At 38.8% G+C, this 14,712-nt stretch overlaps 1 protein-coding gene across 1 annotated transcript; it reads left to right on the forward strand.

The window, feature by feature from the left end:
- The first annotated feature begins 2,534 nt into the window (after positions 1-2,534).
- On the forward strand, positions 2,535-14,013 carry abhd8a (abhydrolase domain containing 8a). The gene is made up of 6 exons (XM_057856469.1): positions 2,535-2,555; positions 2,635-2,707; positions 5,650-6,434; positions 10,217-10,387; positions 10,483-10,699; positions 11,830-14,013. The coding sequence occupies exons 3-6, from the start codon at positions 5,659-5,661 to the stop codon at positions 12,040-12,042; spliced, it is 1,377 nt and encodes a 458-aa protein (XP_057712452.1). The 5' UTR covers positions 2,535-2,555; positions 2,635-2,707; positions 5,650-5,658; the 3' UTR covers positions 12,043-14,013.
- Positions 14,014-14,712: the final 699 nt, after the last annotated feature.

Here is a 14,712-nt window from a genome sequence, read left to right on the forward strand (position 1 = left end):
CATTTTTACATTTTGAAGAGAAATTACAGAATCTGAAAAGTATTTTAGTCGTAGTTACTGTAGAAATAGTTCGCATTTTTAAACTTACATAAAGGATCTTAGGGACACAATTAGGACTGCTTTTTCAGATTGTATTTTTTCCTCAGTAGGCCAACTTGTATTTTTCGTCGAGTCCGTTTTACAATAAACTGTGCTTCTACTTCAGTACATTGTGATGTTTTGTTTTGCTTTTTTAAACAAGTCTGCATTGTTACTTTTTTGCCACCTCTGAATGAGTCGAAACAGTACTTTTACTTTTATATGGGTATCTTTACACAAGCACTCATTTAAATACTATTCAATAAAATAAATAAATAAGAAACTAAATAAATAGAAATTTAAGCACCATCAATGGCAGCTAGTGAGGTGACTCATTTGGCCAAAAATAAACTAATTTGGCCTACATGAGATCTAATTGCCATAAATGTGAGCCGTGTCCCAAAATGTAGACATGTGCCAATTACCGGTTTCAAGGTACTGTATACCCTGGTATGTAAGCGTCACGGTTTCAAAACCGCAAAAATTTTCCGTCATACTGTCCCTACGGTATTAGCTATATTTATGACCCAAAAATGCTTGCAGCTACAATGCTCACGGTTTGCTCATGCCCGCGGTTCTTGCTCAATGTCAGTGAGTCAGCTGTAATACACGATGGCTTGAGGAGGTGAAACTCCTGAACCCCCATCGGAGAAAATGAAATTGCTGGTATGGGAATACTTCAGCTACAGAAAAGTTACATACGGCCGAGGCTGAGAGGAAGAGGGCCAACCGATGTTTGCGGAGGGTGGCTGCCGAGGAGGCAATACCTACAATATGATTTCGCATTTATACAAAATCATAGGTTCGTAAAGACCGTCATGAACGCATTCCAGCCAGTGAAGTGACTTATTTGGCCAAAAATAAACTAATTTAGCCTACATGAGATGTAATTGCCATAAATGTGGCCTGTGTAGCAAAATGTAGACATGTGCTGAGGTCCCAAGGTATACCGTGGTATGAAAATGTCACGGTTTCAAAACCGCAAAAATTTTCTGTCAGACCGTCCCTAAAGTGTTAGCTGTTTTTCACGTCCCAAATGCAGGGAAAAATCCCTCGCTTGCAGTTGAGTTGCAAGGCTCAACCCTCCCCCACTGGTTGTTGCACAGTATCTGTGAGTCAACTATGCTACACTATGCTGGAGGAGGTGAAACTCCTGAACTTCTCCCTCATCGGAAAAAACGAAATCACTGGTACGGAAATACTTTGGCCACAGAAAAGTTATAGACGGCCGCGGCTGAGAGGAGGAGGGCCAACCGTCATGTAAAACATGTTTGCGGAGGGTGGCTGCTGAGGAGGCAATACATCCAATATAATTTCGCATTTATACAAAATTAAAGGTTAGTAAACACTGTCATTAATGTTTCCCACCAGCTACGAGAGTTAACTCCAGCATGTTTAGTGTTTCTAGCGGTGGTAAAACATTTTTTTTTTCTCTGGCAACTGTCTGTATTTAGAGAGTGTGTGTACACACACATGCTTTTTATGGGAAATAATTCAATTTTTTTTGCTTTGATGGTAATAATGTTGAGCTGCGGCTGTGGTTTTAGGTTCAGCTTAAAGGACTGCTTTTATTTTTATTTTATTTAGAATATTTCAGTTATTTATTGTTATTATTTATTTATTTTAACTTAACATTATACTTATGGTCCAATTTGCTAATAGGTTTTGAAAAATACAAATCCTGTTTAATGGATTTTTTTTTTTTTTTTTTAACCCACATATCTCAAAGTATTTAGAGCTGTAATTGCAATATAATGATACCGTAAAACCGAGATATTTTGGCTTAAGGTTATCATATTGTCAGAATCTCATACCAGCACATGCCTACCAAAATTAGTTTGACACACCTAATGTAGGCTACACTTTTATGCCAATGTTAATAATTGTTGGGCTAAGCACTTTCGAAAAAAAATAATATTAATAACATCTTACTAATAAGCGAGTAAAATATTTTGCAACGGTCAGAGTATAGATTGCTAGAAAAAAACAATCAAATTCAATTGCTGTAATTAATTCTTTATATACTCATTATTTCCCACAACATATGAAGAAGAACAAAGTCTACAGTTTTCAATTTAAATGTCATTTAAGTTCAGCATATTTTGCACTAATATCTGCAAATGACAAACCCTAATGTCCATCATTTAATTTCAAAAACCACAAGCTTCACATGGCGGTTTTCTTACTCATCCGAATCATTTTCTTCGACCTGCCTGCAGCCAAGGCTGCTTTGCCAAGCCTTAGCAACAAAGCAACACCGCGCTCCTATTGGCTGCAGCTTAGCGCTTGTCCCGCTCCTATTGGCTGTTTTTCCCGCCACTCAGAACTGAAACCGGCCCTGTGCGGTGAAGGGCAACAGGGCTGGGTGGCACTTCTGTCTTGCTGCGCAGTGACAGATGCTGATGAAGAGGGGGGAAAAACATTGCATCTTTTTTCGTGATGGGCATTTTATCACAATCGCATCTGGACATTTTTAGGCATGCACGCTCCATCACCCTTTTAAGTCCTTTTATATTCTTTTCACGATGCTGATTGAAGCGTGTTGACTGTTTTCAGCATCGAATGGATGGTCATCTGGTCGGCGGTCATTTGGTTGACTTCTCAACACCTTCATTAATCTAAGCAGCAGGTAAGCATACTGTATTATACATTATCATCTAGCGTGTAATGCCTTCCTTGCAGTAAAAAATAAACAAAGCATGCTCCATAGTGGTGCAAAAACAATAGCAACAAATCAATAATTTAAAGTCATATTAAGGCCTGCACGTTGCAGTGCTATCATGCAAAGTGCAGCAACGAAATAAGCTTAATTGCCTGTGTTCATTGGATGCAGCGTGTTGTTGTCGAGTCATCACGGCCACGCATATTCAACACGATTGTTGCATGGTGAATGGAACCAGATTAAAAAAAAAAAAAAATGTGGGTTACGCATCGTACTGTTCCGTAGATGCATGTACATTTGCGCATTTGAGGCCAAACTGCGCCACGCTACAACATGTTTATCCATCCACTCTGTAATATTCAGAAAAGATAAAATGTAGAGCAGAACACTGTGCACTGCCTAGCAGACAACCTAAATATTCTGCAGTGCAGCGCAGTCACTGTTTGTTTTGAGGCATGATGAGGAGCCTGTATTATTAAGAATGGGTCAGCAGGTGGGTGCATTGAGGTGACATTTTGCTGCAAGCTGGGTACATTTTTTGATGTGATCTTATGTGACACATTGCCCACAACATGACCTACTTTTGTGCATGATTCTAAATTTCTATCAATCATTTCTCAGTATGAGTGTAATTCAGGGCTATACCACAAACGATTATTTTGACAGTTGAATAATCACTGATTAATTTTTTGCAATGAGTCGATGAATCGTCACTGTTATATTACCCTGGATTTAACAATTCAACTGTAAATGTGCCTTGTAACAAAAAAAAAAAATACCCAGAGAAATTTTGACCGTGTGAATGCTGTGCAACTGTATCAATGTTTTCAGAAGTTGTTTGATATTTTACATTGATTACATAAATAGTCATCTGCTTTTCATCGACAGAAATCAGAGGATATTTGGTTTCATTTTTGTAATTGTTAAATGTACAAAATAATACATTACAAATAAATAAGAGATTATTTCCTATATCGTGAGGCTAGAAAAGCAGGATTTGCACAATGTTCAGTCCAACATCGTTTCTATAGTTGCCGATTAATTTCATAAATGTCAATTAGTTCATTAATATTGGCATCTGTAGTGGAATTATATGTTCAAACCATTTTCTTGCTTATATCCGACTATTATATACACAAAGGCATTTACCTTCACCTAATACATACATACACTGATCAGCATTTATTTTTAAAACTTATTCTGGCAAATCTTCCTGGTAATAATGCATTTGACGTCCATCTTCATCAATGGCATTGATACAGATCATTCACTCCCAGCAAGCAGTTTTTCTGTGAATTTTGAAAATTGTTGTAATAAATAAATCAATATGAACACAAAGAATAACTACACAATCATAATGAATATACTAAACGAAATGTGTAATATATGCACCATTTTATATGAAGAGTCGCTTCAAAATTTGATTTTTCCTTCACATATTTGGTTACCTGGAAACAAAAGAAGTGACTCTTCTTGCTGTTTCCTAGAGACGGTGAGAATGTGTTTATGTAAGATTTGAAAGCAATGCACCTATCAAGTTGCAGTCAGCTACAGAAACAATGGAAGTTTTATTCCATTGTTTCGTTGTTTACATAAAACTGTATGCACAGACTTTGAAAAACATTCCAAATCAGTTGTTGTTAATCTTTTTTTTCCTTATTCAAAGCGCTAATTCGTGTCCATTTTGTTTGTCAAGTAATGTGGCATTTATTAACTTATATAATGAAGCAAAGCTGTCATCGTTTGTGATATTTCTGAGGGGTAGTATCAATTGCCTGTGGTTTTTTTGTATTTATTTTTTTTACTTTTGTGGGGGAAGGCTTTTTTTGTGTTCCTGTTAAAAGTGGGAGTTTACTGTACACTACTGATTGCATACAGTAAATACTCAAAAAAAAAAGAAAGAGATAATGAGCCGTCACTTATATGATGGTGTTTTACAGGGCGACACAAAAAAATAACTTTCATCACCAAAAATCGAATAACTTCCAGAATTTTATTTTAATCGCCACAAAACATCAGCTATATTAGGTCAGGCCTATGCAGCAGACAACTCTAAAGTTTCAAGTCTACATTACAAAAACTCTTTGTTTCGCTGGCGCTCAAAAAATGTGCTCCAAATGAGCTCCCTGGCGCTGCAGGCACATTTGAATCTGGTGGGCAATGTTCTCAATGACGCTCCTGCGGTGGTCCAGAGTGTGATTGTCTGTTAGTGTCTTTACCATTGAGGTTATGCACAGTGTCATGGGTTCTGAACTTGTTGACCCATCTGTAGATCACTGAGTGGACAGGAAATGCACGACATCCAAACCGTTATTTGAACCACAATTGAGCTGCGTAGATAGACTTCAGCTGAAAATATGCCTCGACTATGAATGTCTTTTCCTCAGTTGTCCTTGGGATCTCGAAGGTCAAATTTCAATCAAAATGAAAAGAATTGATATTTGAAAAGTTACTCAAGTTTAGGTGATGACCATTTTTTTGTGTCAGCCTGCATGTCAGTTATTGTTATATAAGTTTTAATTCCCAAAAAAATGGAGTAAAATTTTGTGATTGGGTATTGCTTTTACTATAACCTTTGGTACCTCGATTTACAAGTGCCCTAATTTAATGATTTTTCAAGTTATGAGCTGTCATCTTGTTGATTTGTTTTTGTCTTGTGTCACAAGCTGACTTACAAGAAGGCAGTAATTGATTGACTAAACAATTTTAGTATCAGACAACCGCCAGCAGATGGCAGAAATGCACCTTTTCTGATATGAGGTGAGTCCAGATTGTGAGACTATTTTAAAGGATTCACGGAGAAATGGCAGCATTTCGATGAAACCAACCCATGTTCTACTACCGATAATGGAATGGAATGCTGAATTTGTTTCTATTTTTCACAATTTTTTGTTTTTTTTTTTCTTCAGGAAGTCACCATGCTAACCACGATCACCGAAGGAATTCTTTGCTGCCTAACCGGGAAGGCTGCCCGTCTAGTTTTACCCTTGGAATCGACAGAGCCCTCAGACGGATTCGAGTTCGTGGAGGTGAAACCTGGACGGGTGCTGCGAGTGCGCCACATCGTCCCTGAGCGTCATTCTGTTGTCAATGACCAGAACACTACTGATGGTGATGAACCTAAAAATGACAGCAGTGGCGTCCACTGCAAGAGGAAGATCACAGTGTATCGTAACGGCCAGCTGGTGATCGAGAATCTCGGTGACGTTTTGCACTCTGAGATCCTTCAGTGTCAGGATGGCGATCTGGAACCGTGCAGCACTGTAGAGGTGGAGCTAGCAGACTACAAAGAATTAGCATCTTCTCCGGACCCCAACCCGGTTCCCCCGTCTGTTCCTCCACCTTCTGGTGAGCAAAAACCCGCTCCCCCTCCTCGCCGCCGACGCCGGAAGCCCAAACGCACCGTGTTGATCGACTCTAATCGTGTGATCTCGAGCTGCAAGGGGACACACTCAGACGTAGCACTGTTCTTTGTGCACGGTGTCGGTGGCTCGTTGGACATATGGAATAGCCAGCTGGACTTCTTCTCTCGACTGGGCTATGAGGTCATAGCACCGGACTTGGCAGGTCACGGAGCAAGCACGGCGCCACAGATTGCTGCGGCGTACACTTTTTACGCCCTTGCAGAGGACATGCGTGCCATTTTCAAGAGATACGCTCGGAAACGCAACATTCTCATTGGCCACTCTTATGGGTAAGTGTTTGATGATCTCCAAACAACTTTCGGAACAGGTGTAGAAAGATCATATAAAAACATAACTCATTTAAACTTATTAAAACAAATATTGAATTTCAAAGTATTCCTTAGCATCTGTTGAATCACTCTTAAAGTGCCTATGACAGCAAAAAGCATTTTTATTTCATATTTTCCGCGATATTTTATGCTCCTGAATGAAATTGGCCGCTTGAATGTGTGTGGAAGCGATCGCTATATTTAGTTTTTTGAATCCCGCGCCATGAAAATGAGTAACTTTTGGCTCCAGTCTCGAGTTGAGAAAGAGAGCGCTGTGACGTGTACGGTAGAAGGAGTCGTCTTCACTATCCAGCCGTAGTGTTGTATAAGAAGGACAAAGGATTCAGCTGATTTTGCAGATTAATTCGTTTATTTTTCGCATCAAGCCAGCCAAACGGCTACAGAAAAATTTTGCTGCACCAGGGAGAGGCTTGTGAGACTTTTTGGGGTTTCAAAAGGTTCCCATTCACCGGTGGATATTGGCCAAAACAAGCCCTACTACTGTGGGACCATTGGACTTATGAGGAAGTGAGTAAACATCGGGTTTTGTATTATGTAAAATACTGTGATCATTTTAATACGCAGGTAGCTTGCATTTTGTGGCTGACATGCTCCTTGACCACTCGGCCGACGACTGAGTCACACATCCCACCGCCGGGAGAGCACTATACCCGGTTTATTGCCCTCTTCATGTGCCCGGTGTTCTGTCAAATTTTCAACCACATCAGAAATTGCAACACTGTGTTAAAAATGGCCACGAATACAGCGATTACAAAGTAAACACGACAAACTTTCTTTAAACAAAGGACTATTTACTTACGTTTCATCATGGATGGGCATCTAGAAAAAAATCTCCTAAGACACATTCTGTATATCATGTTAGCTGCACAACAACTGCACGCCGCTCTTTGTTTACATCGTCGCCGTGTAGTAAAGCATTATTTTTCATTATATTCGTGTTGACCATGTGGCAGCCACACGTTCCTCCGACATCAGCCGGTTTGTCCGGCGGTACTCTCCGGCTGCTTCCCCTGCGAGCTCTCCTGTCCGTAGTAGCTGGGGAACGAGCTGTAACTTGCTCTCCGGGTTGCCGATCAGCGAAGACAATCGACAACCCCGCGGCAGTGTGACATGACCCGGGCTAGTTTTGTTCGATTTTTCGTTTCAAAAAGCAAAAATAAGACTTTGAGACGTCACTCGGTTCGAGTTAGCATGTCGGCTAGCTGTCACGCCTCTTGGGTTGTTTACATTCTCCGAAGCCGGGGGGCAGGGAAATGACCAAAGCCTGACTAACTATGGCGGCATAATATAGCGTTCGGGAGGTGCGACTGTAAAGGTGAAGTCGACAGTTTTGACCATTATGGAGTCATTTTGCCATGTCGTACTGAATAAATGCATTTTTATTATTTAATATTCCATTTAGCACAAGATTGTTAATTGTCATGACCATACCATTTATTTAGCAATTGGGAAAAATAATTCGATAAAAAGAATATCCTTTAAAAATATTGGAGTAGAGAGACTGAAACAATGACATTTTGCAGCTCTCTTTGTCGCATTTTCCTCATTATGCATAATTACTCCTCAATGGGCTGCATTCTTAATCACGCTAGAGCCCCATAATGGTAGGCGTGGCTAGACGGCAGATTAAAACACTAATTTTCTCATCATCTGTGCTTTGCCAAATTGTTGTATATAGTCGAATCGTCTCAAAATGTGATTCTAATTCACATAATAATGATATTTAAGACTTTTTTATCCTCTCATACGCACTTTAATTTGTCACAACCAGCTGAAGTTGATTGTAAAATTGACACATGAAGCAGAAGAGAGTTCAACATAATCTAGTGCACAGGTGTCAAACCGATTCTAGAAAGGGCCAAGTGGGAGCTGGATTTTGTTCTAACCGATACAGTGCAGAGAGTTTAACCAATGAACTTCCTACTGAAACAAGCAGCACCTGATAAAGTTTAACTGATTACACATGTAAAAGATCTGATTGGTGAAAAGGTGTCCTCTTCATTGGTTGGAAGGCAAACCTGCACCCACTTGGCCCTTTCTGGAATCGGTTTGACACCTGTGAGCTAGTGTATATATAAACACCATAATGTGGAACATATCATTTTATCTAAATTAGGTAAGCTATATGTTGATGATAACATATCAATTCCAAAAAATAAAATTACCAATTTATTTTTCACGAAAAAAAAAACAAAAAACAAACAAAAAAAAGCATTATAAATTTTTTTTAAAGAACTGTATTTTCCACACTATAAGGAGCATCGGAGTATAAGGCACACCTTGAATGAATGGCCTTATTTAAAACGTTTTTTGTTTTTTATATACCGTATTTTTCGGATTATAAATCGCACCAGAGTATAAGTCGCACCAGCCATAAAATGCCCAACGAAGAGGAAAAAAAAAAAAAAACATATAAGTCGCACCGGAGTATAAATCGCATTTTGGGGGGAAATTAACTTGATAAAATCCAACACATAGAACAAATATGTCATCTTGAAAGGCAATTTAATATAAAAATACAATAGAGAACAACATGCTGAATAAGTGCACAGTATCATAATGTTACATGATGCATGAACAAGAAATGCGAATATACTGTCCTCACCAGGACGCTACGGCTCGGTCCTGGCTATACAGCGAGCTAAACTCCCAAATGACGATGCTGGACGTCCATATAATTTGCTGACTTTATTTTGGCCGTCGTTTTGACACCCTCATTTGAAGAGTGAAACTAAAAATAGAAATAATACAAATCAATTTCGTCCTCGATACCAAAGAGTTTCACATCAACGTAAATAAATGATAATTAGCTGCTATTACAGCAATGACACAAACAATTAGCATGCGTTCGCTAGCATTAGCACATCGGTCAAACAACCACACAACTGGCTCTAAGTGTCCGATAACGGGTGGAAACCACACAAGAACAACAGAAAAGATGATACACACAGGTGTTGCCTCTGTATAGATATTTTACAAGCATAAACAATGAACGTAGGTTCGCAGCTGTGTTTTTCTCTTTCTCTCTCGCCCACACGCTCAGACGCTGTGTAGCTGTCCGTCTTCTTCTGGCGTGTGAGCGCTCTTCTTCGTGTAAACAAATGCGAGTGAGCCCCCACTTGGGCATGAAAGTGCCACAAACTAAAAGCATGCATTTCAATACAACCATAGCTATTAAGAGTTATTCGGATAACTATAGCATAAAGAACATGCTAACAAGTTTACCAAACCATCAGTGTCACTCCAAAACACTAAAATAACATGTGAAATGATATCATAATGTGTTAATAATTTCACACATAAGTCACTCCTGAGTATAAGTCGCACCCCCAGCTATGAAAAAAACTGCGACTTCTGGTCCCAAAAATACGGTATAGGGGGCACCACATTATAAGGCACAGTAGTAGTAGTATGGGCTGGGGTTGCATTATGCATGCCACTATATAGAGCTCCACTAAAGAGAATTTCATGCCATGATTTACAGATATTGATGCATATATAAAGAGCATTGAATTGTAAGACACATTGTTGGCTTTTGAGAAAATTTAAGGCTTTTAGGTACACCTTATAAAGCGGAAAATATATTATAGATATTTTTAATGCTGAAAAAAATAACTACTGCCACTGGGCTTTAAAACACTTGGGAAAACCCTAAACATGTCCTTCCAAAAAGTTTGTGACCCCTGAGTTTAGCTATTTATACTCCACTTTATGTCCAACAGAGTGTCATTTTGCACATTCCTGGCCCACGAATACCCTGACCTTGTCCACAAAGTGGTCATGATCAACGGAGGAGGTCCCACAGCATTGGAGCCCAGCCTTTGTTCCATCTTCCAACTCCCATCGTGTGTCCTCCACTGTCTGTCTCCTTGTCTGGCATGGAGTTTCCTCAAGTAAGTTCATTTGACAAGGATATTTAGGAAAAATCGGAACAATGTGAATACTGTATCCACACTAATTCGGATTCTCTCCAAATGTTTCATTTAAGAGCTGGATTTGCCCATCAGGGTGCCAAAGAAAAGCAGCTGTTGAAGCAGGGCAATGCCTTCAATGTGTCTCCATTCGTGCTGCGTGCTATGATGAGTGGCCAGTACTGGCCTGAGGGTGATGAGGTCTACCATGCTGAGCTCACAGTGCCCATTCTATTGGTTCATGGCATGTGCGACAAATTTGTGCCCATGGATGAGGACCAGCGCATGGCTGAGGTAAATTGTTTCTATTAGTACCCACCTAATGTTAGTGATATTGGGTTAAGGGATGAGCCATCATTTGCTACCACCTCTCCCAATCAAAACAAATTGAATGAATGAGTTATTATGTCAATAATTGTAGTAGTAGTAACTTTTTTGTCACGTGAAGATTCTGTTGTAGTGCGTCGTGCCCACAAAAAAAAAACTACCGTATTGGCCCGAATATAAGACGGTGTTTTTTGCAGTGAAATAAGATTGAAAAACACGGGGGTCGTTTTATATTCGCGGTCTAGACATTATACCCATTCATGACGCTAGACGACGCCAGATATCATTCAAGCGATGTTCTGATATGACAGATCTCAGCTGCTCTCCCCATTCACGACGCTAGATGGCGCCAGACATCATTGAAGCGATGTTCTGTCATGACAGATCTCAGCTACTAGTTTAACCAGTTTGCATTATTTTATTGCAATGTTTTTCCTTCTTCAGATTTGTTTCAAGACTACAGTTACAGTTAGACTTCACTTTGATGGTTAATGCAGTTATTGCAATTTTGTTTTTTTATCACAATAAATTGGTTTATTTACATTTCAAAAACCAGAAGCCACTTATTTTCAAATGTGATTGCACTTTAGTTTACATATTTAAATGTTCAGATATTAAGATTTCAATGAGGCAAAATAACATGCTTTTTCTCTCAAATATATTGTTATAATCATTTGTTTCAGATATACTGTAATTATTTTCTGTATAAAAATTAATTTGGTGTTCAAAAAGTCTTTTTTCAAACTTGAGTCTTGAAAAAGATGGGGTCGTCTTATGATCAGGGCCGTCTTATATTCGGGCCAATACGGTAATTTGATGAATGTATTATTTAACACAATAAAATTTCAAATTTATCATGCCAAAACAAGTGATCAGATTATAATTTAAAACTTATCATGTTAAACCATAAAGTTTGAAATCAAATCCACCAATGAAACATCAGACATTTGGACGTGTGAATTCAAATGTTGATTGAAGGTCAAATTCATTTGACCCCAAAAGCCTATTAACCTTTACTTTTTGTTAGTGGTGTATCATTTTCATGTATGAAACCCAAAGTTATTATAATCCTGTATGAATACTGTGTCCTTTCTTAGATCCTCTTATTTGCCTTCCTAAAAGTCATCGAGGAAGGAAGTCACATGGTGATGATGGAGTGTCCTGACACTGTCAACACACTCCTTCATGAGTTCTTTCTATGGGAGCCCGACACATCGCGAAAAGAGCGCGTCAAGACAGACACCGATAAGCCCGTGACATTCACTGACACTCTCCACACACTCAGAATCAACAAGTCCATGGACAAATAACCAATGAAGAATTGGGCTTCTTGTCACAGAATTAAGTGGACGGCCTTTTCGTGGCTGTTGTCAAATGTTCTTCAGGCTGCTTCCGGGCTGAGAGCTGTTACATAAAAGGCCACATCTCCAGGATGAGGGCGGCCGTTGGTGCTCTAAGATAAAGCTGGAATTGTGGCACACTGCCAACCAGAGAACAATAGATGGACAAAAAAGATGAGAGGAACTGATGCAAACACAAAGTTGATGTTTCTTACTATTTTTTGTGCACACAAGTGGAGGTTAAAAGCACTGGTAAAAGTCATGACAGGTGTGTTGTGTTTCTTGAAAACAGCTTGCCTGCGTCTTTTATATTGTGTGAAATGCAAAGATTATACTCTGGTTTATGCGTGAAAGTATGTCCAGTGGGAAATTTTGGATGGTTATTATGCAATGTTTACCAAAACATATATAACTCATGTGCTACGCAGTCTAAACCGTTTTTAAATCCAAGATTCACAGAGCTGTTGCAGAATAAATTGGTTTTACATATCGCCTGTGGAATCCTGCAACTCCAGGAAAGAAATAAGTGCTTACATATTTTTCCAAAAGTTTGTCGTACTTGTCAGTTTAACCCTCTTACAACTTGTAACTCATTGGCTGCCATTAACAGTGATAGATGTCCCATCCATTTGAACTGGGAGGGAATGATTATTTAATAATATAATAATGTACCTATTGTTATTCATTGCCAACCTCTCCCAGCTCAAATAGCTGGAACATCTATCACCATCAGTGGTGTTTAAATGTGATAATTCAGTCCTACTAGAAAGAGATTAAATGTTGAGAAAACTATTTGAGAAATGATAGTTTAGCAAAGATTCCACACTTGGCAACATCTATTTAACATTATGGTTGCATGAATAATTAGAAGGGGTTTAAAACACTTGCTGTATGTACATAAATCAATATGAACAAATTAATTTCAGTATTTTGTAATACCGATATTTAAAGGCTCTAAAAGAAAGTATTGAGGCCCTGCATGTGTCCACAACCCAAAAGCTGAATAGTAATCTTAACCCATTCAGTTCACTTATAGCTATACGTCGTTGCCATGAGAAACGAGTAACCCAACTTCAAAGAGGTATATTCTTTATCCTCTGCGAAGAATGGCTATTTTATTACTGCCATTTATTTATCCAGTCAAAATCAATTGGACTGCCGGCAATGGCAGTTAATGGGTTAACCTGGCATCTCAAGACACCACTGTCCTTTTATCCTGAAATATCACAACAACTTGGACCTCTTGCATCTTTTCGCCTCGCGTAAACTCACCAGTCCACCCGGTCAGTGGGAAGAAGAAAGGATGATCTCAGCGTTTCGCTCACTCAAAGACATTCATTCATGGGTGTTGCCTTGTCTCATAGTGGGACAGTAATCTCAGCTGACTGTGGCTTATTACAGAAGGTGTAAAATAATAAACGTTGGTTTTGAAACTGGTTGTACAGTGCTTCAAATCAGACATGAGTCAAACAAACAATTCTGGACTCACACAATGCTGCTCTGTTATACAGTACAGTATATGCATTTTGACAACATAGTTTATGCAACTTGAATTAAGTGGAACTGAGAGGAACTAAATTTAATATATATATATACAAGCCCCCCCTTCCCCAAATTTTTGAAATGCTACTGATGTAACGTTCTGTGCTACATGTCTATTTTGATGTTGAAGGTCAGTAAACTGTATGGACTACAGGGTGCAAATGTATTTCATCCTCTAAAAGTGTGCATAAATGTCAAGTGATTGTGCTATATCTTCTTGTGATTAACAAAATGTGCTAATGTTATACTTGCATTTATTCATTGAAATCATAAGATATGCACTGCTTGAATGTGGATGCATATATCATTATATAGCCAATCGACACCATGAGAGTCACTGTATGAATGTGCCTTTTCTGGCATAAAATAAAAAATGTTCACAATCGTGGGATGGTTTCATTTTCTTAAATAGATACACTACCGTTCAAAAGTTTGGGGTCACTTAGAAATTTCCTTCTTTTTGAAAGACAAGCACAGTTTTTTTTCAATGGAAATAACATTAAACTAATCAGAAAAAGACTCTATACATTATTACTGTGGTAAATGACTATTCTAACAGGAAATGTCTGGTTTTAATGCAATATCTACGTAGTTTTGTAAAGAGGCCCATTTACAGCAAACATCACTCCAGTGTTCTAATGGTACATTGTGCTTGCTAGATGCCTTAGAAGGATAATAGATGATTAGAAAACCTTGTGCAATTATGTTGGCACAGCTCAAAACAGTTTAGGTGGTTAGAGAAGCTATAAAACTATTCTTCCTTTGACCTAGTAGGGTATTTGGAGCATCAACTTTGTGGGTTTGATTAAGCTCTCAAAATGGCCAGAAAAAGACAACTTTCACGTGAAACTTGACGATCTGTTCTTAGAAATGAAGGCTATTCCATAAGAGAAAATTGCCAAGAAATTGAAGATTTCCTATAACGCTGTGTACCACTCCCTTCAGAGAGCAGCACAAACAAGATCTAACCAGAGTAGAAAGAGAAGCAGGAGTCCCCGCTGCACAACCAAGCAAGAAGACAAGTACATAAGAGTCTCTAGTTTGAGAAATGGATGCCTCGCAGGTCCTCATCTAGAAGCTTCATTAACTCATTTGCTC

Source organism: Corythoichthys intestinalis, chromosome 14, assembly GCF_030265065.1.
Source record: "Corythoichthys intestinalis isolate RoL2023-P3 chromosome 14, ASM3026506v1, whole genome shotgun sequence".
Taxonomy (NCBI): Eukaryota; Metazoa; Chordata; class Actinopteri; order Syngnathiformes; family Syngnathidae; genus Corythoichthys; species Corythoichthys intestinalis.

Bases quoted from the DNA above. Each gene is read 5' to 3' on its own strand.
- abhd8a (XM_057856469.1), top strand. From the start codon at position 5,659: ATGCTAACCACGATCACCGAAGGAATTCTTTGCTGCCTAACCGGGAAG. The intron at 6,435-10,216 runs GTAAGTGTTTGA...TATGTCCAACAG, and splicing joins CTCATTGGCCACTCTTATGG to AGTGTCATTTTGCACATTCC. The intron at 10,388-10,482 runs GTAAGTTCATTT...GTTTCATTTAAG, and splicing joins CTGGCATGGAGTTTCCTCAA to AGCTGGATTTGCCCATCAGG.